This window comes from Cucurbita pepo, chromosome 1, assembly GCF_057944985.1.
Source record: "Cucurbita pepo subsp. pepo isolate OVF chromosome 1, ASM5794498v1, whole genome shotgun sequence".
Classification (NCBI taxonomy): domain Eukaryota; kingdom Viridiplantae; phylum Streptophyta; class Magnoliopsida; order Cucurbitales; family Cucurbitaceae; genus Cucurbita; species Cucurbita pepo.
The window spans coordinates 2369209-2396198 of record NC_141798.1 but is presented as its reverse complement, the minus strand read 5'-3'; the positions used below and the strand labels follow the sequence as shown (position 1 = coordinate 2396198).

Genomic DNA, 26990 nt, shown 5'->3' with positions numbered 1-26990 from the left:
AGATTTAATTCAAGTACACGAACCAAAATAAAAAATGTATATATAATAACATTTTATTTATTTTTTATTAATTTTGATTACGACGATAATTTAATAATAATTATAGATACGGTGACAAATGGATTAAAATAAACCTCATAATTCGAAAAATTTAACCAACTCAACCCAACTCTTACGATTTAAATTGGGTTATGAACTTATTGAGCTGGGTTAACTTACTTAAATGCATTAAGAATCAATTTAATTTTATTGTTAATTTTAAAATATTTTACTTGCGATATAATTATATATAATAATTTTTTTAATTAATTATTTTCCAACAAAATATAATTTTAACTGCCAAAAAGGAATAAACTCCACATTCAATTATTACCATCATAATTTTTATTTGTCTTTTATTGTTTTAAATCTATCTTAATTATTAAATCTTCAATTTTTTTTTAAATTAATTTTCTTTTATATATATATATTTTAGTTAAGTAAATTCGAAGATATGACTTCTTATGTCAATCATATATAGCTAAACGAACGGATATTTGATCTCTAATAACATTAAACTTGAGAATTTGAATATTTGATCTCTAATAACATATGTGCGTTGTTTTAGTTGAAAAACAATGAATGTCGAGATTCAAATCTTCATTTATATATGTCTAGATTAGTTGAATTCGCGATAATCGACAACCGAACAAGATCGAAATCATATTTTTAACCTAAATTTGTGGTTCTGGACACATGAGAGTTGAAAGATTAAAAAAAAATGGAAAAAGGGAAAAAACTTTGAGACAGTCCACAAGATTCCGGGATGGTTTGAAAATTGAAATGAAGGGAAGCTTATGAGATACGTTGAATTTCACATGAACGCGAGGAATGGGGGGAAACAAATGGCAAATAGGCTTAAACAAAGGGAAGGTCCCAAACTTGGCCGAAGAAATCCGAACAGGTTTTTCATCCATTTCTTCATATAAACACTTGTCCTCCTCCTTCCCCTTTTGCCCAAAAAAGCTCTTCCCCATTTCCTTTCAATTCTCTCCGATTTCTATTGCTTGTTTTTATTTGTTTTCGCCACGAACCAACGCCATTCAAACATCAACGACCCCCCAGGTTTCTTCTCTCTCTCTCTCTCTCTCTCTCTCTCTCTTTCTTCATTCTTCTTGCGTTTCTTCCTTGTGTTCTACGTATTCCCTTTCCCCCCATTTCGTTTCTTGTGCTGTGATTCTGTTTTTTGGTGTTTTTGTCTTCTGGGTATTGCTGTTTCATCTTCCCCTGCGATTATTCCCTTGTGGGTATTCGTGAAATCCTTTGTTTCTTTGATTTACTCTTCGTTTTGGTTGTTTTTTTTTAATGGGTTTCTTGAATTTCTTCGATGTTTTTCCCTCTACTTTTGGTTTCTGTTTAATGATTTGAGGATCTGTTCATCTGGGTTGCTCTTGTTTTGCTGGATTTTCATGGCATTTTGTTGTTCTTGGACTGTTCCATGGCTTCCCCTGTAATGAAAAATGTTGTTAATCAATCTTCATTGGCTATGTCTTGCCTGATTTGGAATGTATAAACTAGGGTTTCTGCTTAATTATCTATTACGTTTCAATATCGTCATTGGATTTGGCTGTTCATCATTGATAGCAATGTTTTGGTTTAGAATTTTGGGTTGTGTTCTTTCTTCCCTTTAAACTACTTGAGCTAGTAGTTCACGCGAAGCTTGAGGTGATTGTTCATTGAACATTAATATAAAATGTTGATTTGTTGGTATTCATCAACCTGGTGTGAAGTATAATTTATTGATTTGTTGCATTTGTTAAGGGCCTTCTCCCAATTTGGACTGCTTGAGGTTGCCATTTGGTTGTCTTTAGGTTGCCTTGTTGTTATCAAAATATTGGGAAAATTGGCGTTGATATCAATTGAAACTGGAGTTGATATCAATCCATGATAAGATCTTGTGATGGGGTCCTTGAACTTGGAGAGGAAATGGATGTTTCCTCTTGTGATAAGCTCATTGATATGCATTTTTCTTCTTGTTACCTTCTTCAACATGGGTCTCGTCTCTTCGCTTTACACGATCAATTCGTTTTTCGCTATCTTTCCCGCTCGAATGACTATGAACTACACGAGTGGTGTTTTTGCTGAAACAAAGTTTGTTCAACCTCCACCTCCGGCTGGACCAACCATCCCTCGTTTCGCTTATTTGATTTCCGGGTCGAAAGGCGATTTGGAAAAGCTATGGAGAATTCTAAAAGCATTATATCACCCTTTGAATCATTATGTTGTTCATTTGGATCTCGAATCACCTGTAGAGGAGCGATTGGAATTGGCATTCCGAGTCGGAAACGAGTCGCTTTTTGTTGAAGTTAATAATGTTTTCATGATCAGCAAAGCCAATATGGTTACTTACAGAGGACCTACCATGGTTGCTAATACTCTCCATGCTTGTGCCATTCTTCTTAAGAGGAGTAAGGATTGGGATTGGTTTATCAACCTCAGTGCTTCTGATTATCCTCTTGTCACTCAAGATGGTTCGTTCCTTGTCATTTAACTCATGAATTTGTTCATCTTAATCCATTTTGATTCAAATTCCGTTCGCTTTACGTCGCAGATCTTCTTTATACGTTCATGAATTTAGATCGAAACCTCAATTTTCTCGAGCATACGAGCCAGTTGGGGTGGAAAGAGTTAGTATACCATCCTCACATCTATCATATTTGAACATATCAAAGTACTTATACTTGTAGAGCTGTTGTTCTTGATTGTATTCAACAGGGATAAACGAGCAATGCCGTTGATCGTTGATCCCGGTCTATATTTGAGGACCAAATCCGACATTTTTGGTGTCAATCCATCACGAACATTGCCAACAGCGTTCAAGTTGTTTACCGGTTTGTGTTCCTCTTTAAATTGAATCTAGTATGCACTTGCCTAGGTTGAGGGGGAGGGGGAGAACGAAACACCCTTTATAAGGGTGTGGAACCTCTCCCTAGGGCAATATTTGGTAGCGGTGGGTTTGGACCGTTGAGGTGATTCGGTCTACATTTGATTGTGCAGGTTCGGCATGGATGGTTCTATCTCGTGCATTTGTGGAGTATTTGATTTGGGGTTGGGACAATCTTCCAAGGACACTTCTAATGTACTACAGTAATTTCGTGTCGTCCCCGGAAGGTTATTTTCACACAGTGATCTGCAACGTACCGGAGTTCGCCGATACGGCGGTGAACCACGACTTACACTACATATCATGGGACACTCCGCCGAAACAACATCCACACATACTTAGTATCAACGACACAGAGAAGATAATGAGGAGCAATGCGGCGTTTGCTCGGAAGTTCAGACAAGACGACGCGGTGTTGGATAAGATCGACAGGGAGTTGCTTGGTCGGAATAAAGGAGATTTGACGCCTGGTGGTTGGTGCGGAGGGCAGCCCAAGTGTTCGACGGTGGGGGATCCGATGAAACTGAAGCCAGGGGAAGGAGCTCAACGGCTTCACCGTCTCATAGCTAGACTTGTTTTGGCAGCTAAGTCCGGGGAAAACCAGTGTAAATGAATTTGTTACAATTAAAAACAAAACAAAGCAAGATTAGTGCCAATATTAATTAGCATATTATTAATATGCCTTTTCCCCAACATGTTTTTTTTTTTTTTTTTTTTGTCTTTCATTTTCACCTCTTTTAGATCTTCAATCTTTTGTATTTTGTGCGGGGAAAGAATTGAATAAATAAAACGTTCCGTTACTCGCTCTTGTTTTCTTTTACAATTAGAGATGCATGTTTAATCTTTGGAGTCGGGGTCTTGTGGGGACCCATCTTGAATGAGGAGGAAGTGAGTCTGGCCTTGTAAGGTGAGCCTCGAGGGTAAAGAAAGATTTCTAGTAGTTAGCTAAGCGGTATCGAGGACAATGATTATATTTTTTGTCCTTATCTCTTGCTTAAATGTCTACCCATTTCACTTTTTTTTTATATAAATATAAACATAATTGTATTTATTAGAAAGATTTATGTTTTTTTAATAGAAATTATATTGGAAATTACGCTAAATTTTGGTAGAATGAAAATTAAAGTAGGAGGTGAGGACGAGGACGAGGACGAGGACGGGGAAGGGTTCCCTTCCTCGTCCCCGCTCCATACAGTGAATATCTCTAGTCATAATTAGAGATGTCATGCTTCTTCTATTACAATTCAAAACTTACTAAATTCTCCATTTATTTTGACGGAATTCTCTTCTCATAATTTTTTTGATTTTTTTAAAAAGTATTTAAAAGAATCTTTTTAATGGACAATTTCTATTTAAAAAAAAAAATAAATAGCCTAAAAGAATCTAATAATATTAAATAAATATAATATAATATTTTTCCAACGTAATTTTTTAAAAATTAAAATTTTAATATTACATCCCTCAATAAAATTTCAATATATTTAAATTATATAAAACTAGCTTAAATTTATTATTAATTTTTTAAAAAAATACACTTTGTTTAAGATACGTTGATTTGTTTGTTAGTAATTGTCAAGTTAATCCACTGATTTTGATTTAGTCCACGTGGATATGATTTTATTGACACGTGGCCAAACTTAAAGGATAAAAAAGAAAATAAAAAGGGAGCTAAGCCTAATTGGGGTATTATTGTAACAGCCTTGACTTCGAAATATGTGGAAATCTAAGTCCATTTCCAAATTGCCACGAAAATTAGTGCCAAAAATCATTACTAAAAAGAATTTGAGGTCGTTGACTTTGACTTTGTCTTTTCCCTTTTATTTATCATTCTAAATTTAGTTTTGAAGTTATCTTTTATAAATAAATAAATAAATAAATCAAAATTGTTGCACCCTTATCCATACAATGGATAATTATATTTAAAAAAAAATTAATAAGTCAAATAATTTCTTCGTTTTTAAGAAAGTGTTTACGATAATTCAACGAATCAAATAGTTTCTTCGCATCTACACATTTTTAGTTGAAGAATCACTTCTTGGGATCTGAATCAATTTTTAATAATGACGGAATGATTTGACCAATATTTTAGCTAGAATTGGCAACACTTGAAGAGATAAAATAAGTATCGAGTCAATGCCTCTTTATATTCATCATCGACGTACCCGTGAATTAGAAGGTTTGAAATGAGAAATAATGAAAGAAAAGTCTGCTGCATTGCAGCATTTGCAGCCTGCTTCTTTGACCATTTTCTCTGGTTCAACAATTCTCTAAGATAATGAAAGAAAACAATCTCACATCCACTTAAACTATACACAGCCTAATAAGATCAATCTATGGCCAAAACATTTTAGAACCCTACATAATTTGCGACGTGTTACCTTGCGAGAAGAGAGGAAGAATTTTCTCTGCTTTTTTTCGTCGTTAAAATATAAACTAGAGCTAAGAATAGCCTCGACTCGACTCGATGTTCTTAGGAAGACTTGTCTGTACAGCAAAACCACCAATCATATTTCTGGTGTGATATCTGCTCACCCTAATAATGAACTCTAGCATTTGATGTCTTTTTGATATCTACCCATCTCCCAGGTTAACGACCTGAGACGAATAATGAATTTGTCGACATCTGTTTCCCGTCAACTTGAACCTTTCGTGCCTTGGCCTTGTCGAGCCGAGCTCGTCTTACTGCTTCTTGGATATGGCGATCGTGGTCCTTCAACATTTGGTCCATGTTGCCAGAAGGAACCAGTAATGGACCAGAGTAATGAATCTTATGACCCTTTGAGCCATAACCCACCTGTTGTATTAGTAGTACGTACACATGAACAGATACTCAGAAAACAGTGGTAAAAGCAGATAAGTTGAGAAAAAATCATGGTAAATGCAAGAAAAATGCACTTGAAGGCACGGTAAAATACGTCGTTCGCATACTTACAACTATAGGGTCTTTGGTGCTGCACCGCTCTTTGTCGTGTGAGCCTACAATACTGTGATTTGAGAACTTCTGGTCGGGTAGCATCGAGGATTCCGAGGTTTCCTTGAAGGAACCAGGAAACCTGCCAATTAGTTTTTTAACCTCTCCTTGTGAAGCGTCAGACTTTTCCCCCAGCATACTTCTTCTAGGTGCTACTAGTCCTGAAGTTGTGAACGTATCGGCCCCGGTTGAGATTTTCGGAGCGTCATCTGGGTTCTTACTAGCCTTTACCCAAGCGGGCCGCTGAGCAAGTGGTCCTGAATGTGAGGCTTTCTTAGGATGACGCACCTGAGAATCCGTTCGTTCTGCTCCTTGTGATGGTCGAGGTGGATCAATTGGAAAGCCAGAAGCTTCTTCTGGGTGTGGATTAAACTTTTCACTCCGGCTCTTTGAATTGGATTGTCTTTTCTGCATATGAGCGATCTTATTAGCAAAATATTTCAAGATAAAATAGCGTGCTTAAACAGACGTCGGATAATCAGTTGGACTCCGCAGCTAAATTGTAACACCTCTACAAAATGGTTGCGTTTAATGTTTAACAGAAAGTTACCTGCATTGATGAGACTAACTCAGCATTGGCATCAGGTGCAGGGACGGCTCGAGACTCTCTATCTTTCCTTTGCAGGTCATGTCGGTGTCCCTTGCTTCCTACCGCTCCTTGTCTACGAAATTAATCACGGTACGTTATTTAGAAAACGTGTAAATTGTTCTCATCGTGCAAGTCCAGATAGAACTACAGATAGGAACCGTGTAGTACATGTGGATGATCGTGTAAAAGATAACATAATTGTGATCTATCAACTGAAAAATATCTCCCAAGATTAACTAGAACGAAACGTGACACTCGTCAGCCAAGAGCGAAAAAAGCAATAGTATCTAGGGGTGTAAGTGGGTTGGTTCAAGTCTCGTAAAACAACCAAAACAGTCAAGATTCCAAAAATGAACTGATCCCAACTAGTGTTTAGTTTTATATTTCAGAAACCAAACCAATCACCATATAAACTTCAAAATCTATCCAAACCAAGTCAGCTCGATCAAACGAGTCCATGTTATGGTTTTGGCTTGCATCCGTACTAGTATCAGTATCTCCCGATGATGTCGAAAATTATTAACCAGTAACTGTGTTTGGATTAACTCCATCCCTGTGTCCCCCCCAATGATGTTGAAAGTAACCTCGAGCGCGATTGGATTAACTTCTAAATAATTTTGAACCAGAAGTATTTTTCAAAAAATCTATAGAACTTCATTCCTTGTAAATTTATTCCCAATATGTATTAAGAATATCAGACATCACAAATTTATTTCTTGTAAGATTTTAGTGAGGCAAGTAACTTGATACTATTCCACATCCAAGAGAAATAAACGCTAGATCTTGATATATTTTGTAGTATAACAAATACCTTCTAGCTTCCTCATCCCTTATCTTGGCATCAAATTCTTTGCTCGGAGGATACTTCGGCAAGCTCAAAGGATCACAAGGAAGTGGCTTCGTTGAAAAAAACTGAAATAAACAATTCGAAACAGTCAGGAATATAAACGTAATGTCCAGAGAGACTTCGCCAACTCGAGGTGAGCAACAAGGTTTTAAGTTAATAAATTTTGAACAATGGCTTGAACCTAGGACCCTAGAGAGTAACTCCAAACATTCTAAGTATACCACTACTGATCAACACAACTTAATAAATACAACACAGATAAATATAGAGAGAGATGCAGACACTTGATGGAGATTGGATACTCTATTATAACAGACCTATAAGAAAGATTATATAACCCATATCATAACATACTTCGCTTTTAAGGGCAAGAGCGGCAGAGCCACGATCAGCAGGATCTATAGAGAGTAACATCTCAATGAGAGCTAAAGCTGGTGCAGGGAAATCCTTAAACGTGTCAGCAACGCAGCGTCTATAGGGCTGTTGGGGCTTAAATATCGTTGCATGTGGCAGCCTTGATTTTCTCCAATAATCCTCTGAAGGAGAGCCACAGAGTTTAAATATTTTATGTAGCTGCTCCACCTACAACACATAATGCCGGTGTAAATACTTGACTCGATAAGCATCATAAGCTCGGGAATCATAATAGCAAACATCGGATAGAAACATGAAGAAACACACAGCTTCTAATTGGTACATGTTATGACAATAAAAAACATAGATGCTTGAGATTTACAATATTTAAAAACCATCATAGTAAACTAAAGCAAAAGATAGCAACAGGGATAGATAAATTTCTATGAACTAACCTAAGTTATATTATAACGCTAGTGACCAGAAATGAATATTGAATTAACAAGATCTCATAAGATAATAATAAGCTAGGAGTTTCGGTTTAAGTCCGATATAGAATTTGGCAAAAAAATTATATACCTCTGTTCTTCCTGGCATAATGGGCTTCCCAGCATACAATTCAGCAAGTATGCAGCCAGTACTCCACAAATCTACAGCTGTACCATAATAAGTAGCACCGAGTAAAAGCTCAGGCGGTCTATACCAAAGAGTTACAACCCGACTTGTCAGTGGCTGATTTTGGTGGATATCAAAAAAACTTGCTAAACCAAAGTCTGCAATTTTCAAGACGCCGTTATTGTCAATTAAAAGGTTGGAACCCTTTATATCACGATGCAGAACTCCGTGACTGTGACAATGATCAAGTCCACGCAAAAGTTGTTGCATGTAACATTTAACCTGCCCCCAAGATAAATTAGTCTTAAAATATCAGTGATTCGATATAAATAAGTGAACCGGGAGTATGCAAAAGTAGTTTCTTCAAATGCTTTGATTAGACACTAAAAAGCGAAGACCTCGACATTTAAATGATAATAGAATAAAATCCTGTAGTTACCTGTGCCTCTGTAAACTTCACACCAGGGTGTGAAGCAAGTCCTGCCAAGTCGTGTTCCATGTACTCAAATACAAGATAGAGGCTGCAAGACATCCTTGACGTAACTAGACCCTCCAGCTTTATCACATTTGGATGATCGAGCCTACGCAATATGTGAATTTCCCTAGCCATAAAGCGGACGCTCTCAGGTTCCAGGTTGTCGAACCTTACTTTCTTCAAAGCAACAATTTTCTTTTGGTCAAGGTCACGAGCCCTATATACATTACTATAAGTCCCTTGACCAATCTGCACAAGTGATCATTTCTTCATTATTAGTATCATCCTATTAAGATTTAAAACAAAGAATCATTACTATGATCCTAAAAATTAAAATGAACAATCACAATATGCACAGAAGAGAGACCACTTGAGCCATTCTAAGTAATATCCCACTTTACTATGAGACATCTTCACTAGAGCCATTTCCAAATATTCACAGAAACAATGGTAATAGTACAACGAAGAAATGAGTTTACCAGTATGTTTCGATTGTTCCTCAAACAAACATGCAAATTGTGAAACTTTCAGACTCCGTAGTCTCATTATTTACTATTATTCTACTGGAAAACTCAATCTACGTAAAGCAAGCTACATTAATCACCATAACCTACAAGTATGTGAGGGGCAGCTCCAGCCATCAAGAAATAACGTGAATGCAAGAACATCGCCAATAAAGGGCACTGTTGGATCACCTAGTACATCTCTTATTTCTTAAGAAAAGACTGGGGGAGTACTATGTTCATTCACAAAATGCCAACTCGACGTCTATTGCTCGATTAGAAACATCAATTTTCAGAACGAGGTGTGTGCAGAGTGTCCATTTTTTTTTCCCTACTTTCTTCTCGAGGTGTGTGTTGTTGGGAAGGGGCCAATAAAAAGATTCGAAAAGTAAATTATCGAAGAGCGTACTTTATCCAATTTCTCAAAAGAATCAGCTCGTCGGGGTAGCCACCCTCTGATTGCCTCTCCAGCAACTGCAGCCAGCCACGGCGGCCAGCCTGCAGCAATTTGGTCTCCCTCTGCTGCCTTCGGAATTCTCCCCATTGAAGGATGTTGAGCAGCCATATGCTCCATCTTCTCCCTCTTCCTCTCAAAAATCTCACTCTGCAATCGACCCGACCCATTCACCTGCTTGTTAATCAATGTCACTCTTACATCATTACCATCATGATGATCTTTAGATCGATAAGCTTCTTCCCTCGACGACGAAGTCACTCTTGCCACCTGCAGGTCGGACGAGGTCTTGTTCGACAGCCTCTCCCTCGGACTTTCCTTGCTATCCTCTATAGCAGAGGGCTTACAACAAACGCAACCCATAATGTACTCAAACCACCCCCAACAATATCCTCCTTCAGAATCAATATTCACCCTTCAAAATCATTCACCACCAATGCATCCTCCTCTTCTAACACACCCATATCGTAAAAACTCAAAAAAAAACTTCGAAAGTAAACCTAAAACACCCACAACTTAGCTCATCAGAACCGCAATTCCCATTCCCTATCAAATACCAGAATAGCCACAACTTTCACAGCAGCAGAAACCAAACAAATTTCATCAATTACACCCCAAAATCTTGCAAAATCCTACCAAAATTCAGACGAAATACACATCCAATAACGCTAATAGATTCCAAAACAACACTAGCAGTCTACAAAAAAATCCCTATGCGAAATGTAATCTAATCCCACTGAATCACAACCAAAAAGGTATGCAGAAGAAACCCCAACAAACAAATTCATAAACTGAACTTACAAAAAACCAATGATGAAGGAAAAGAGAAGTCGCTAGAAGTAGTTCCACGTTTCCCCAGGCTAGAAACAGCTGAGAGAAGAAGAAAAAAAGAACAAAAAATGCAGAGAAAAAGAGAGAGAGAGTGAAGCTTATGGAGTGAACTGGGGCCTGAAAACGAAGGACATGGATCTAGGGCACGATGATAACAGAAGGTGAATCAAGAAACGGAATAAACCAATAATTAAAAAATTAAATAAAGTTAAATTAAAATCGTAATTTATTTAAGAACAAAAAAAAAAAACGAAATTATCCGAGAGAGAGAGAGAGAGAGAGAGAGGCCTGTGAATAAGACATTCTTCTCGGTTACTCCACGCGCTCATGAAAGTACGTGTTACACACTGCTATGTATATTTTTCTTTTTAAGCTTAAGGTATTATACAATTTTGCGTGTAAAAGCCACGCGCCTGAAAAGGAGAGTGAAAAGATAGCAATAATGTGAAGTTGTGGACGCCCCACCCCTCTCGCTCTCTCTCAGCCTGAGAGGTTATGATCAGTGATGTCGTTTGGCTCTTCTTTTCAATTATTTTTTTTTTCTATTTTTTAATATTAATTTTTTTAATTTTATTTTATAACTCTTAATAAATTTTAAGTATATTTAATCAATTTTAATTGCATTATTAAAATTTTAATTTTGTATTTTTTTTTTGTGAAATTTAAAAATTATCTTCGCTAATTTATTAAGATTATTTAAAAAAAAATAAAAATAGATTAGATCGAATCTTAAAATTTTACAACCTAAACTCTAAATAATAATAACAAAGATAAATCAACATGACATATGATTCTGATTCTTTGAATATCAGAGAAATTTATATCAATTTGATGAATATATATTTTAAATATGTATAAAATATTAAATAATAAATTGAGTTATATTTAAATTGATATTTAAGATTAATAAACATTTAAAATATTTATTTATTAATTTAAATGGATATATGGATGTTGTGGTGGGCAATTTTTCGGGTTTTTTTTTTTTTTTTTTTTTTTTGTTATAATTCAATTTTGGGTTGTGATTGGTTGCCTTATTAAATTTTCTGTTGTATTTAAAATTATTTATAAACATGTATTTAATCATTTAAGATAAATTTAAATTGATTTTTAATAATTAATAACGTATTTTAAAGTAATTTTTATATATTTTTAAATCACAAACAATATATCATTCAATTATTATCCATTATGGTCTTTGTCCTATTTTCATTGGACAAATCTACCCCTACATGGGACCCTTCTATTTTCTCTTTCATTTGACCAAAATTTATTTCATACTTAAAAAGTATAATTGGTAATTATATTTGAAAAATATCATTTTTTATGTGTATTATTTTATAAATAAATACAAGTCTGCTCTTATCTTTGTCTGAAAATACTCAGCTATGCCTCTCGCACGGTTGAGTATTGAGAAAAAAAATAAAAAATTTGTACTGATGTAGCGTGTCTTCTCTCGTCACAACTTTCACACGTTCTTGTCTTTATTTGAAAACACTCAGTCACGGCTCTCACGTGATCGAGTATTGATAAAGACATTTTACTAATAAAAGTGTGTGTCCTCCCGTCGTAGCTTAGTACGACGGTTGAGTATTGGCGGAAAATATACTCTCAATTATTAAAAGGTTCAAATTTCATACCCGAAAAAATATTTCGTCAAAATATGATTTAAAGTAATAATTAAATGTTATTATATGGTAATATATTTTGTTTATTATGGGCCTACGTGTCATTGTGTCTCCAAAGAGCCTAACATTATTAAAGCCTTTCTCATGCATGCACGTAGATTTTCTTTGTACGTATTAAAAATTCAACTTTTTTGTCCATAAATAATTGAACCAACTTGATTACAAAATATCACATGCCACGTCACACTATTGTATTTATTTATTTTTATTTTTATTTTTGTACCGGTTGATTATGTCGAGATTTGTTGGGTATATAGAAGCCAATACGCTCTAAGATTTTGTTGGAATCATGACTCTCCACAATGGTATGATATTGTCCACTTTTAAGTATAAGTTCTCATGACTTTGTTTTGTGTTTCCCCAAGAGGTCTCGTTACTAAAGAATAGAGTATTAAACCCACGACCTTTCACTAAATTAACCAACATGGGACTCACTTTCAGTAATTCTTAACAGATATAAGGTAATACAAGGATAATCAAAGAAAAACTTCTATTATAAACAAAGGATGTTGAGAAACTGTAAAAAATAACAAATTTCAAATAACTCGAGGCCTCAGGATACAAGTTATGGACTAAAGGGCGCAGTAATAATTATAAAGACAAGGCAGAGAAGAACAGACCCGTAAAAAGATACTTAAGGAGCTTGAAAGAACATAACTAAGAACAAATACACCAAAGGTAAGATAAGAACCGTAAACTTTTAGGGACGAAAGTTTTTTAAGAGGGGGAGAATTATAAAACCCGTGTGAAACTAAGGCACCCAAGCAAGGATAAGGGTCGTAAGTGATTTCAATGCCCTGGTAAGATTTTATAAGAACTCGTGAATCTGACATTACACTCAATGATTGTTCTACTAACGCTCTGTTCTGTAAGTTACAGGTCCGTGGACTAGAAAAATTAAATATAAGAGAGAGAAATTTTAATGGTTGTACATGATTTTTTTTTTTTTTTTTTTTTTTTTTAATTAAACAAATTATTGTTAATAAATTCTGAAAATCCATAGAACTGCGGAAGAAATGAAATTAAGTAATCAATTAATTGAACCAAAAATGGAAAAAAGAACACATCAATCTAAACTATACCTAGCCGTTGGATGTTTTTCACGGTCAAAGTCAAACGATCTTCAGCTGTCTCGGCCACAGCGCCTTTCACACGGATCATATATATTTCTCCGGCACGCACATTCTCCCACTAGAATCAGAGCGCTCGATCAACGGCCTCTTTCCCTCTCGAGTGTTCGTCGCCGAAATAAAATTCTAGATCGGTACCAGGCAATCAGAGGAAGAGAGAGCAGAGTCGAAGGAAGTTTCCCGCCTCGTCACGGTGATGAAAAGTAGAGGTAATGTAACTTCATTCAGCCTAGTTCGCTCTTGACTATTCTGTTCCGATTTTGGGGTTCACTGGAGAACTCAGAGGTTAATCAAAGGATTGTTCATCGTTTCTTTTCTTTTGCCTGTTATCGACACCTTTTGTGTTTTCCGTGGTTTCGATTAAGAAGGATTAGGGCGTTTTAGTAGGTTCATGGCAACGTGGTAAGTTTCAATTTATCCACTGGTTTAGATTTGCAGTTCTTTCTTAAGTCATCTACTGGTTTAGATTTTAATGTTTTCTCATTTAAATCATCAGGCTGTACTCAGGGAAGTTCTTGAAAAGTTTCTTCCATCAATGCAGTTTTCACTTCTTCCTTTATTCCAGGGTGGGTATTTTAGTTTCACATCCTCTTGAATGTTCTTACTGTTCCTAGTTGGGTAAATGACTCTGGGCTGAAATAACGCTTTTGTGTAGATACCTAGCGCCAAGACCCGTCACCGTCTTTCGGAATAGACTATGCACTGATGGTGGTCTAACATTGTTCATGCCGCCTACTTCTGCCTCTCAAACGGTATTTAATTGATAAATTTCTCAATGGTTTTTCGTATTTCAGTCACCCTGAAATTTTGCTTTTGGACGGTGTCGCAGGTGCGTGTATGTGCTTTCCCCGCTACCCGATTGGGCTTTGAAGGGATTGGGATCAGTCAGACTGCAACCCTGAAAACAGAGCAGGACCCAGAGAGGTAAATGAGTTCGACAAAGCTCGTCCAACTAGTAGACACATTGTTGTTTTCTCTTTGTAGTTTAGTTTGATCAAACTCTTGCATGTTCTACATCATATCAGCTTTTCAACTGGGCTGGTGGAAGACGAAAGGCTGGTGGAGGACGCGGTTGTAACTAGCTGAGGCATAAAGTTATGTTGGCGAATCAATCTAAATGGAATATGTAGCAGGCTTGGTGGTAAGTGCTTGCCTTAAACCCAAAACTTTCTGGATTGCTGCTGATCTTACTGCCTCAAAATGGTTAGAAACACATATATGAATCCCTTTAACAGAATAGAACAAAAGCCTTCATTCATGAATGTGAAGATAAAAATAATTATACAGGTAGATATCAAAAGTCCTGAGTTTATGATGGCCAAGTACAACATTCTCAGGGTTTACATGTGCATTTTGCTGCTATTTTACTACATTCTCAGTACAAGTACAACATTTTTGTATTTTGTTTTCTTCATACAGTATATATATATCATTTCTTTTTCTTTGAACATCTTTCCATCTGAATTGGAAATAAATTGGTTGCATTAGTTGATTTTTTTTCTTTTTCCTTTTTCCCTTTTGTTGCCCCCATGTTGGTTGGCTTTGTTTTCGTACAGCTCGCTAAATTTTCTTTCATTTCAATGAAAGCTGTTTTCTTCATTTAAGAAAAAGTATATTGGTTCAGTTTGATTAACTTTTAAACCAAATTGTTAACAGAACTGGTCCATTCAGGCTTGATATGTGATGGCCAAACAAGATGAAAAAAATAAAGAAACAATGGTGGTTCCGACAACAGAGAGAGGGGAAGAACAAAGCAATTGCTCTGGATGGGATTTTCGCACCTGCTAGGAATTCTGGTATGATTCCAAGCCCAAGGCTGTGAAGTTGAATTTAAGTTTTTGGGAGACGTAGGAAGTAATTGTTGTTTTTGTTTTTATAATTATTATCTGTTGGCTGTGAAGTGTGTGTAGCTTTAGCTTCTTTTAGATGTTACTCTGTTTGTTGGCACAGGGATTATGTCAGCATTTGACTGCAAGTTCTGGGATGTTTGATTTTGAGATGTTATAGTTTTCAGTATTTGCTTGTCTTTCAATGATAGAATGCCCATATTTCTTACAGTAGTATTCTATTTCCTGAACCCGCACACATCTTTGCATTTAGATTCATTTGAAAGGTCTTTTACCAAGGAATATGGTCTACCTATATATTTAGGATCTTCTCCACTCTTAAACAACATGAACTATGTTCACATTCATAATATTTGAAAGGACATAAGTAAGAAAAAGTAGTACCTAAAGGAACGGAACCTCTAAGTTACAACCCTTAAGGAATAAGGTTGATTATGTCAAGGTTTAGTTGGTATAGGAAGCATTAAGCCCTCTACTCAAACATATAAGGTAACACAAGGATTACTAAGGAAGACTTCTATTTTCAACAAAGGATGTTGAGATGAGAATCAAAAGGAACAAATGCCGGAATAAGTCATGGCCCCAAGACATAGTTAAGAACTAAAGTATGTAAGGACAATTGTAAGGATAAGTCGAAGATGGACAAACCCGTAAAAAAAGATCCTTAGGAAACTTGGAAAGACATAACTAGGAAAAAAGTAGTACACGAAGAACAAAAGTAACCTCTAAGTTACAATATGGTTGACATTATGTCAAGGCTTGGTTGGTATAAGGAAGCATTAAGCTCTACCCTCAAAGATATAAGTTAACTCTAGGAAGGATTACAGTTATATTCTCGTTAAAGGATTTTGAGATAAGAATCAAAAAGAAAAATGCTGAAATAATCCTTTAGTCTTAACTTATGTGTTGAAGCTTGGACTTATTCCGACATGTTTTCCTTTTAATTCTCATCTCAACACAAGAATATAAGTCTTCTTGGTAAACTTTGTGTTACCTTGTATCTTTGAGGGTTTGCCTTGACATAATCAACCATATTCATTAATAGTGGTAATTCAGAGGTTCCTTTTTTCCTTCTTGTACTACTTTTTCCTAGTCATGTCCTTCCAAGTTACTCGAGGGTCTCTTTTTACGTGTTTCTCCGGTCCTTAAAATTGTCTTTTAGTACATTAGTCCTTAACTTATGTCTTTGGGCAATGGACTTATTCCGCCATTTGCTCCTTTTGATTCTCATCTAACATCCTTCTGTTCAGAAAATAAGTCTTGTTTGGTAAGATGGCTTCCTTATAACCAATCTTTTGACATAATCAACCGTATTCTTTAATGATTGTAACTGTTCCTCTTGTTCCTTCGTGTACTACATTTTCCTAGTTATGTCTTTCCAAGTTTCTTGAGACTCTATTTTACGGTTTTGTCCATCTTCGACTTGTCCTTAAAAACGTCATTTAATCCTTTAGTCCTTAACTTATGCCTTGGAGGTTGGACATTTTCCGGACTAAAGCAAAAACTGCCGGAATTAGTCCAAGCTCCAAGACAAAATTCTCATTAAGATCTACCCTCAAATATATAAGTTAGTTAACTGAAGGATTAGCAAGGAAGACTTATATTCTCATTAATGAGAATCAAAAGAAAAAAAAAAATGCCGAAATAAATCCTTCAGTCTTCAACTTATGTGTTGACGTAATCAACCTTATTCCAGAAGGGTTGTAACTTAAAGGTTCCTCGTGTTTCTTCATGTACTACATTTTCTTAGTTATGTCTTTCTAAGTTTCTTGACACTCTCTTTTACGGTTTTGTCCATCTTCGACTTGTCCTTAAAAACGTACTTTAATCATTTAGTCCTTAACTTATGTCTTGGAGGTTAGTGCTGATGGCTTCCTTATACCAACTAAGCTTTGACATAATAAGGACAAGCTAGAGAAGGACGATTATAAGGACAAGCTAGAGAAGGACAAACTCGTAAAAAAGACCCTAAACTCACAGATATAAGGTAACACAAGAAGAAAAAGTAGTTGGGTATAAAAAAGGCAATACGCCCTAAACTCACAGGTATAAGGTAACACAAGAAGAAAAAGTAGTTGGGTATAAAGAAGGCAATACGCCCTAAACTCACAGATATAAGGTAACACAAGAATTACTAAGCAAGACTTATATAGTCAAAAGGAACAAATGCCGGAATAAGTCCATGGCCTAAAATCATAAGTTGATAACTAAAGGACGTAAGGACAATTATAAGGACAAGCTGAAGAAAGGCAAACCAGGAACATGGAAGGACATAACTCAGAACAAGTAGTACAAGGAGGAACAAAAGGAACTGGTAAGATACAACCTTCAAGGAATAAGATTGATTATGTCAAGGCTTGTTGAGCATAAGGAAGGCCGAACGCCCTAAACTCAAAGATATTGAGAAGACAGTAATAAGGCACAAACATCAAGGCTTGTTGGGTATAAGGAATGCAATACACCCTAAACTCGAGACTTAAGTTAAGGACTAAACGATGCAAGGACGATTATAAGGACAAGCCACAAATGGACAAGCTTGTAAAAAGACCCTCAAAGAATTTGGAAGGACTTGACGAAGAAGAAGTAGTACAAAAAAAGAACAAGAGAAACCTCTGAGATTCAACCCTTAAGAAATAATAGAAATTATGATTATTCATAACATAAATAGTTTCTAATAAAATTTGAACTTTTCACGGTTGTGATTATTTAGTTTTTATATTTTCACGGTTGTGATTATTTAGTTTTTATATTTTATATATTTTAATAGGTCTTCAAACTCTACTTTTGTATTTTATTTTAATAGGTCTTCAAACTCTACTTTTGTATTTAATAGATTTTTTATGTGACACGTTCATTTGGTGTTATAAAAAATGTAAACACCTTTGTCATTACGTTGGAGAAATTAAGAAATTCGAATAATTATTAGTTTTGAAATTTTGATTTTGATTTTGAATTTTTTTTAATTAAATAAAATAATTAAAAAAAACTGAGGTGGAAGTAAAATTTATAAATTTGATTTCAAAATATGAAAAAGAAAAAAATCAAATGGAGGCTAAAATTAGTAATTTAATTTAGGAATTTTTTAGCTTATTTAATTATGTATCTCAACAATATTTAGAAGTGTGAAGATTCCAACTTTTTACTTTACATCTTAGTTGAAGGCTTATTAGCTATGCTCACTTTAGCTGTATTATATGAATCTTACACGAATCTGGGAATTTGGATTCCAAATCTTGATCAGCATATAATGAGTTTTAATCGAATTAGTTTGAAGGTTTCCATCCCTTCTTCCCCATAATCATGGCGGATGGAATTTTTGGGAATTGAAATTGACCCATCGCTACCAAACTTGTTTTGCAGCGCCACAAGCACAATCACACAGGAAATTGGGTGTAGGGGCGTGGCGTTTACCGCATGAGAAGCAGCAGAAGGTATGGGAATGGAGATGGCGACTGGAAGCAGCGACTATGGCAGTTAACTACATCCCATGCTCTCCCGCCCATCTCTCTCGATCTCAACCCCTTCTTTAATTCTTAAGATTTCTCATGGGATTGCCATCCATTATTGCCCATTCCCCATTCCTTCTCTTAATTCGCCCTCTGTTTTCTGCAACCCGTTTCGGGTTCCATCCAGTGCATCGAGTTTAGGATTTCGGTTGGAAATTGAGGGTTGTTTTTCTAGATTTTTTGATTGATTCGTGCTGGAGATCTTTGTTCATATTTGAGTTTTAGTTCAGTTTAATGTGGGATGGAATGAGGGCTTGTTAGGCGGAGGTTTAGGGTTTTTGACAGATCATGATCAACATCCTCTCGCTGTCAACTCGCATATTGGATCTATCAGGGGGGTTTTGATTGCTGGGTTTGTACGCTTTGCCATAGAGATTTCCTTTCTTCTAGGGATTCCATTGCTGTTCCACTCTTGTTTTTTTATTTGAAATTAAGAGGAGGGGAAGTCTTCTTTCTTCACCAGGGGAAAATCAAATCAAATCAATGGCATCATCTGGGTTTTTGTTAATTTGTATGCTTCATTCTCTGATTGCTTTAACATGTGGAGCCTTAATGATGTTTTATTCCCACGAGGTCTATGTGTTTGGCCATGGCCCTGAGACTGCAATCAAGCTGCAGGGATCTAGCCCTCGTGATCAGCTTCTGATAAAAACATCTGATTCCTTCTCTGGTTTGCTTCTCTTTACTGTTGGGTTTCTTTTATTCATGGTGGCTTTTGTCAAAGACAGAGACTTCCAAAGCTTCTTTGCTAAAGGGTGCGTGTTGCTTCACTTAGCTATGGCCATATGGAGAGTTTACTTCGAGAGGAAGCTCGAAGATCTTGCTAAAGATTGGCCTCGACAGGTCGTTGGGGATGTCACATTGGCATTGTCATGGGTTTTCTTTCTTATGTATTCATGGAGAGAAAAGTATGATTAACTTCAGGTTCAAATTTTCTTTAGCTGCCAGAATTGTCTAAAATTGTCAATTATGACTCTGCTTCTTAATTATAATGAGCTTGATGGAAATTGATATTGTTTTCACTGGTTTTTGCTACCATTTGTGTTCTAGAATAGGGGATGTGGGAACTGGGAAGTGAGATAGGAATTGAACATTGATTTGATTGGTTTCCGCTAACATGATTGAGCTTGAATTTGGTTTGTGCACTGTATCTGAAAAATATCAGATGGCTATCGTTTGCAAGAGTATGCGTTTTGTCTTTCCTTATGGTTATAATCAAAGTTCAAATCCATGCCAAAATGAAAGTTTGGCCCATGAATTTGACACTTGGAGTGGTAGCTTGGGCATTAGTGTGGAAGGATGGGCAGGAACGATAGGCCTCTAGGCGAAATGACACATGAATAAACTAACACCACATAAAAATGAGAGTGATTTTGAGCCCATGCAACTTAGAGCAATTCTAGTTTGGGTGACCTCTAAGAAGTGTGTATGTGATGATTAAACATGTTGAAAGAACTCGTGCTCGTTTGTAGAGACAACCTTCTATGTCAAAGCCAACCGACGATGCTATGTGGCACATGTAGATTGCTAGGGATGTAGGGGAATTGGGAATATTGGGGCTATCAAGTGCAGTACCTTGGGTCAGGGACTTCACAAGTGAGATTAACTTGTTTGATTTGTTGTGCTAAAGTATTTGATTGTTTTCTTGTTGTTGTCTTTCATATAGTGGTAGAAGATTCCATATCCAATTATTTGCTGGTATCGATTCTTTATCCTTGTTATGATGTTATATTTTGACACAGTGGGCAGAGGAATTCAAACCAAAGGTAGATTAAATAAATCAATGGAACTTTATCTGTTGTACTAATGAATCTTGTCTTGATAGTTTTCGTACCTATGTCGATGGGAAAAGATTGAAATTAATCGTGTCTTTGATGATTTTGGCACCGTGACGGTGGGAAAAGAGGTACAGAACTCTGTCTCACTCATACTATACATATAATGTGTATTAACCAATCAGATTATACTCACGTTCGCAATTAGAAGCAATTTTGAAGTTATGTTTTAGTTTAGGATGTTTGATGGGCTGTTTTCACTCTCTCTGACATATAATCATATCTAAGCTTCTCTCGGTCTCGCCTATTTATTTATTTTCCTCTGGTTTATCTGTTGCTTCGTTGTCTACTTTACACATCGAATTTACTCTTCTATAATGCCATTTATTGATGAAGAGGATTGAAGAAGTTGAAATATCCAAATATATAATGAGTTACCTGTGTTTCAATAGCTCCACTTCAGTTTCTCAATTATATTTGTGAGAAACTTGAAGTATGCATGTCTCCATCTCCTATTAAGTAGAAGACTAGCAAATATTCCCCATAAACCAACTATAAATCCTACAGAGATGCTAATCAGCATCTCTTGTGTCATGAGTGTGTGTTCCTTTTCGTACTCATTCACAACATGAACATTACTGTTGAAGCTGGTTTGTTCACGAACGCATTTTTTCAGTGGATCTCCACAAAGATAAGGGTTTCCTGCATAAGATGAAATCTTAAAGCCTTGAAGCTGAGTTCCTAGGGGAATACTTCCTGAAAGGTTATTGTATGATACGTCCAACATACTCAATCTCCATATTTGAGAGAAACTCGATGGAATCGGACCGTACAAACGATTTCTCGATAGATCTAGAAAGTCCAACGATTGAAGTTGTCCCATCTCCTTTGGAATCTGTCCTGTTAATTCGTTCCTCGAGAGATTCAAAGAAACCAAACCAACGAGCTTTGTGATTTCGTTAGGAATTTCTCCGGTTAAGTGATTGCTAGACAAGTCAATACCCCTTTGAATCTCTAAGTTGTGTCCATGGACGAGCCTTTCTTGCCCTTTCCACATCAAAATAAGATCTCTCAATTGGTCTTGAACCATAGATGCATTGGATGTACCTGACAAGATATCAAAATTATGGAGGCAAGTTGGTATGCTTCCTGAAATAGAATTGAACGAAATGTCCAATACTTCGATATTTCTGAGGTTACAAAGACTAGAAGGTATGTTTCCTTGGAAGTGATTAAACCTCAAACTCAGACGAACCAAATTTGGTAATCTCGACCCAATCCATGAAGGTATCGTTCCAGATAAATTGTTGTATGACGCATCGAAGACTTTCAACTCTGTATAGTTGAACCAAGAAGGAATCTCTCCAGAAAAATTATTTTTGCGCAAATTTAGGAACTTCAATGTGGTGAGACTACCCAAAGAAGTTGGAATGTCTCCAGAAAAGGAATTGTAGGCCAAACTTAAGGATACCAAATTGGGCATTTTGTCCCAACAATTGGGAAGTTGTCCAGATAATAGGTTGGCGCAAGCATCCAGTAAATATAAAGGGGAGTATCTGACTTCACACAAACCAGAGATATCGGTAAAATTATTCCTCGAAACATCAAGGTTTTGTGCTCCGAAAAGAAAGGCTGGAACTTGGCCTTCAAATTCATTTGATCCCAAAATGATCACAGGCATTTGATTGAACTTCAGGTCTAAATCTGGGATTTCTCCCCTGATTTCATTCAGGGAAATGTCAAGATACAACAAGTCTGGGGACAAGTTCTTCCAAAACCAGTCGGGAATGGTGTCTGAAATTCGATTCAGTGAAATGTCAAGGTAAGAGAAATTTTGAGTTCGAAGCCACCTTGGAAAACGTGTGCTGAACGAGCAATTCACCAAACTTATCGACTGCAACTGGAAAGGAGGAACCCAGTCCTCCTTGAAGTTAAAAGCCAGTGAGTTTCCATCTAGATTCAGACTTTTTAAATTTACAAGCTTGAAGAAATGAGCTTCAGAAACTTCACCCACCAGAAAATTTTGATTCAGACCTATATGCTCCAAGCTAGATAACTGTCCCAAACTTTGAGGAATAGGTCCATTCAACATGTTGAAGGATAATTCTAACTCTTTCAAAGATGGAAAAATAGTGAAGTCTGGCAAGGATCCGAACAATTTGTTTGACGGGAGATATAAAGTCTCCAATGAGTTGAGTACACATTGTGGGAAGAGTTTAAGAACATCTGATAGCAATCCTCCCCCATTGTTTCCAGATAAATCTAGCAGCTTCAAGTTACAGAGATTCTTAAACCACTTCGGAGAATGAAAATCAACTTTCGTGGAACGAAGATTAAGGAAGACGAGCGAAGTCATGTTCTCGAAACCGTCCATGTTGAAACCTTGCAGATTACTCCTTGTAAGATCTAAATGGGTAAGACTGTTTCTGAAGTTGTTCAGCCAAGAATAGATTGAGGAATTGAGATCATGATTGAGAGAGAGGTCCAATTTAGCTAGAAATCTAGAGAAATTGGTGTTTTCATAAGGGTTTAGAACAGGTTGTGGAAGACTGCAATTGCTCAAAGACAAACGTTGTAAAACAGGAAGTTTGCTCGTGATACCTGCCCAATCATTGGCACTACGAAGGTCTGCCGAATTCAGGTCGAGATGTTCTAACGATGAAAGACGTGAGACCCATCTAAGATTATCAGCTACCCAGCCGTTTGATCCAAGGTCAAGAACCGATAGGTTCGAAAGGTTCCCAAGATGGGGAGAAATGGGAGTTGCAAAGTTGTTATGAGACAGGTTGAGATAATTCAAATTGATCAGAGAGCCAATATTTCGAAGGGAAATTCGATCAAACTCGTTAGAACTAAGATCTAAGTAGTCAAGGTGTGTCAATTGAGCCAAGGAAGAACCAACCTCGCCGATCAAACGCTCATCACCCGAGCCACGAAGATCAAGCCCAATGATGTGAGGACTACTGCTTGTATTGTTGCTACATCGGACACCTCTCCAGTCGCAACAATCGACGTTGGCTCCTGCATTCCAAGAAGAGAGAACACGATATGGATCGAGAAGTCCTTGCTTGAAGGATAAGAGGGCCTGTATTTCAGTTTCCATGCATCTGATATTGCTTTGCAGGGAGAGATGGAATCCCATGGAAAGTAAAAGGAAGAAATGGATGGAAGAAGAGTAGAAGGTTAGAGTGAGTGATGATATCATTGTGGCTATGGAATGGTGAAGAATGAATGCTCCAAACTCCTCCATTTATGTATCCAAACCAACTCCTCTCCCTATCTAATGATGCTTGAAAAATGTGGGTCAGAAAAGTCATGAAAGACACTTGCAAATATCTTCAACCTATTAACCCTAAATTTTATTTATCTTTAAATTTTCAAAAGTTCAAGGAATTTGAGTGTTATTGACACGTTATTTATGTTTAATGCTTAAAAAAGAGATGCGTTAGAAATTTGAGTCATAATTTTGAAGACAATTAACAACAGTAAAAAAAAAATATATGTGATCCTTTCTTTAAAAAAAAAAAATTAAATAAAAATACTAAAAAAACTAAAAATATCAAAGAAAATAACAAATTTGGAACCTTATTTAAAATTAATACGTCAACGTGTAGACTAGGTCGTTAATTTCTTCGCCATATATTGTATATCTAATTAGATTCTTATTTGAAAGCTACAGATGGTGATAAATTTCTAATTTTGTTTTTATTTATGCCGAACTTTGGGTTAGAAAAGTCATGGAAAACCCTTTGCAAAAATATTATTAATTTTTTAATACACTTTTTTACCACAAAAAAAAAAATATTTTTTCTCAAGTAGGAATATAGTTAAAATTCTACGTCCGTTATCTACCACAATAATAAATGAGACAATATCTCCATTGTTACGATGTTTTTTTTAGCTCAGAGTATTATATTTTTCTTAATTTTTAATTAAGAAAATTGAAATATTAATAATTTGACGGTAGAACTTCTAAAATTTTCAAAATTTAATATAATAAACATTACGAATTTATACATCATTTAATATAGTTTAATTTTGTTTATTTAAATTCTTAAAAAAATTTAAATGTTTAAATAATAATATTTGTTGTTTTATATATTTTATGAAATAAAGAATTGATTTGACTAAGAATAATCTTATCATAATTAAATAGGCAAGACTTTAATTTTATTCTTTTAATTATTTCAAGCTAATAGATGAAAATGTCTTTTTCTATGAAAGAAAAAAAAACAACTACCGCATTAAGAATTGGGACAAAGTCATAGCAAAAAAAAAAAAACAACAAAACAAAACAAAAGAGTGGACCATATAAGTCTTTCGAGTTGTCCATTTGTTGAACAATGATGTCATTGTTTGTTTCATCGTAGACCGGGTCATAATGTAACAATTTTCTTTTACATTTGTCAAACAACGCGTCTTATACAATCAACGACCATTTACTATTAGTAAAGATTCACGACTTAGTAAATATATGGTACTTCTAAACATCTAATAGATATGTTAGAATATGATGAATAGTTACAATTTTTAGATCGATGATAATCTAGAATTATGGTGTTTATTAATGTATTTTAAGATTTTTTTTATTTATTTTAAAATTATATTTACTCAGTGATTAATTATAGTCAAAATTACAAAATTTACCCTTTGAAATGTCTCATAAAAAAGTTAAAGAGTTTGTTATATAAAACCATATAACAACAAAATATATTTGAAAAATGCAGTAAATAAATAAATAAATAAACTTCTTCGATCTCAGTGAGATTTTTTCTTACGGACACGTGGGTTTGGGCTTTAACGGCTTTTAGGCCCAACTATTTGGACTTGGGTTTGTAGACTTTGGGCTTGGGCTTTAATCGCTTTTAGGCCCAACTATTTGGACTTGGGTTTGTAGACTTTGGGCATGGGCTTTGTTTGAGCTTGGCCCAATACCATATGTGACCCAATTTGATAAAATTAAATTTAATTGTTTGATTTTGTTTTTTAAATTAAAATTGAGATATATTGTCAATTTGAATATAATAATTTATTATTTTATTATTAATTTACAAAGATTGAAAATTTTACACAGTGGCCCAACACTCTCAAAATCGGTTGAAGAATCTCCCACGGCGGAATCCTCCCAACATCCTCCTCGTCCTCCTTAACTTCACAATCTTCGCCCGCCCAAATCCGGCGAAACTCGAGAACTCGACCTTGGAAGATTCTAGAATCTTCTTGATCTTGGTGTAATCGAGTTCGAGGGCGACGACAACGATATGGGCTCGGGAGCTTAGAATTAGTTACATTTATTATATTATTAGGTTAGGTTGCTTGCTAATGAATTTTGTATAGAAATATATAGGTTCATAGTACTCAACGTCGTGGATATAAAGTTTGAGGGAAAGTAGAAACCTATGTCTAATTGAGAAGATAAACGTACATACATAGCTCATTCGAGTGACAATGCATTACAAGGGGATCTCGAGCCAAACCAATATCATCTTATTATTTAAGGTCGATAATTTTTACAGTATTCAATTTATACGTTCGACGCATAGTCTTAGTATTCTATTTCTTAAGAATTTAGTACGTCTTAATTGTCTGAGTCTTGTATACGAGTTAACTTTTTCCTATAGACCGATCTTTGGAATACTCTATTGTATTACTTGGGTTGCTCGTGATGTATACCTGTGCCATTAAGTAGAGATGTTCATACCGTTTTCTTATGTGTTGAAAAAGCTCAATTGAGTTATATTAAAAATTCTAGGTGTTTTAAATCAATCGATGCTTGAAAACTGAGCCAGAAAAAGTAGGAGCGTGTAACGATCCAGATCCATCGCTAGCAAATATTGTTCTTTTTGGGCTTTCCTTCAAGGCTTTAAAAGACGTCTGCTAGGAGAAGGTTTTCACACTCTTAGTTTGTTATCCTCCCCAACCAATGTGGGACATCACACTCCACCCCCTTCGAGGCCCAGTGTCCTCGCTGGCACTCTTTCCTTTCTCTAATCGATGTGCAGCCACCCCCAAATCTACCCCTTTTAGGGCCCAATGTCCTTACTGGCACACCGCCTCGTACCTACCTTCCTTCGGGAAACAACGAGAAGGTTGGCACATCGTCCGGTGTCTAGCTCTGATACCATTTGTAACAACCCAGATCTACCGCTAGCAAATATTGTCCTCTTTAGGCTTTCCCTTTCGAGCTTCCCCTCAAAGCTTTAAAACGCGTCTACTAGGGGAAGATTTCCACACCCTTATAAATGGTAATTTGTTCTTCTCCCCAACCAATGTGGGACATCACATAGCGCCTCCCCACAAAAAGGTCACAGTGATAGAACCCGAACAATTATTTACCACAACATGTCTTCACAAAGTCGTAAGACCACACATCGACATTCCTACGTAAGATCAAAGAAGGTGGTAGCTTCTTGAGTTTTTTATTTTTTATTTTTTATTTTTTGGAATTGTTATTGTTTGGAAATAAATAGACAATAGTCGGA

The 26990-nt window shown here is 35.9% G+C and overlaps 4 protein-coding genes across 5 annotated transcripts; 2 read left to right on the top strand and 2 right to left on the bottom strand.

Annotated features, from left to right (window-relative positions):
• The first annotated feature begins 903 nt into the window (after positions 1–903).
• LOC111800126 (beta-glucuronosyltransferase GlcAT14A) lies at positions 904–3616 on the top strand. Its single transcript, XM_023683716.2, has 5 exons — positions 904–1104; positions 1801–2510; positions 2591–2666; positions 2755–2870; positions 3037–3616. Exons 2-5 carry the CDS (start codon positions 1940–1942, stop codon positions 3534–3536), a joined length of 1263 nt encoding a protein of 420 aa, XP_023539484.2. The 5' UTR covers positions 904–1104; positions 1801–1939; the 3' UTR covers positions 3537–3616.
• A 1419-nt stretch (positions 3617–5035) lies between these two features.
• LOC111800181 (Protein kinase superfamily protein) lies at positions 5036–10734 on the bottom strand. Its single transcript, XM_023683775.2, has 8 exons — positions 9687–10734; positions 8739–9023; positions 8264–8581; positions 7685–7912; positions 7295–7395; positions 6445–6556; positions 5856–6302; positions 5036–5717 (listed from the first exon to the last, which is right to left on the bottom strand). The coding sequence occupies exons 1-8, from the start codon at positions 10092–10094 to the stop codon at positions 5511–5513; spliced, it is 2106 nt and encodes a 701-aa protein (XP_023539543.2). The 5' UTR covers positions 10095–10734; the 3' UTR covers positions 5036–5510.
• A 2702-nt stretch (positions 10735–13436) lies between these two features.
• LOC111800160 (uncharacterized) lies at positions 13437–19755 on the top strand. 2 transcript variants are annotated; one of them, XM_087128148.1, is made up of 7 exons: positions 13437–13589; positions 13877–13946; positions 14036–14132; positions 14210–14304; positions 14406–14521; positions 15052–15176; positions 18588–19755. In XM_087128148.1, exon 7 carries the CDS (start codon positions 19217–19219, stop codon positions 19649–19651), a length of 435 nt encoding a protein of 144 aa, XP_086984274.1. In that variant the 5' UTR covers positions 13437–13589; positions 13877–13946; positions 14036–14132; positions 14210–14304; positions 14406–14521; positions 15052–15176; positions 18588–19216; the 3' UTR covers positions 19652–19755. The 2 variants fall into 2 exon arrangements, with proteins under 2 accessions (XP_086984274.1, XP_086984271.1); XM_087128145.1 differs by having other exon boundaries at positions 15037–15176.
• Positions 19756–20908: 1153 nt separating this feature from the next.
• Positions 20909–23900, bottom strand: LOC111803185 (receptor-like protein EIX2). Its single transcript, XM_023687480.2, has one exon. It carries the CDS (start codon positions 23756–23758, stop codon positions 20954–20956), a length of 2805 nt encoding a protein of 934 aa, XP_023543248.2. The 5' UTR covers positions 23759–23900; the 3' UTR covers positions 20909–20953.
• Between the last annotated feature and the right edge of the window lie 3090 nt (positions 23901–26990).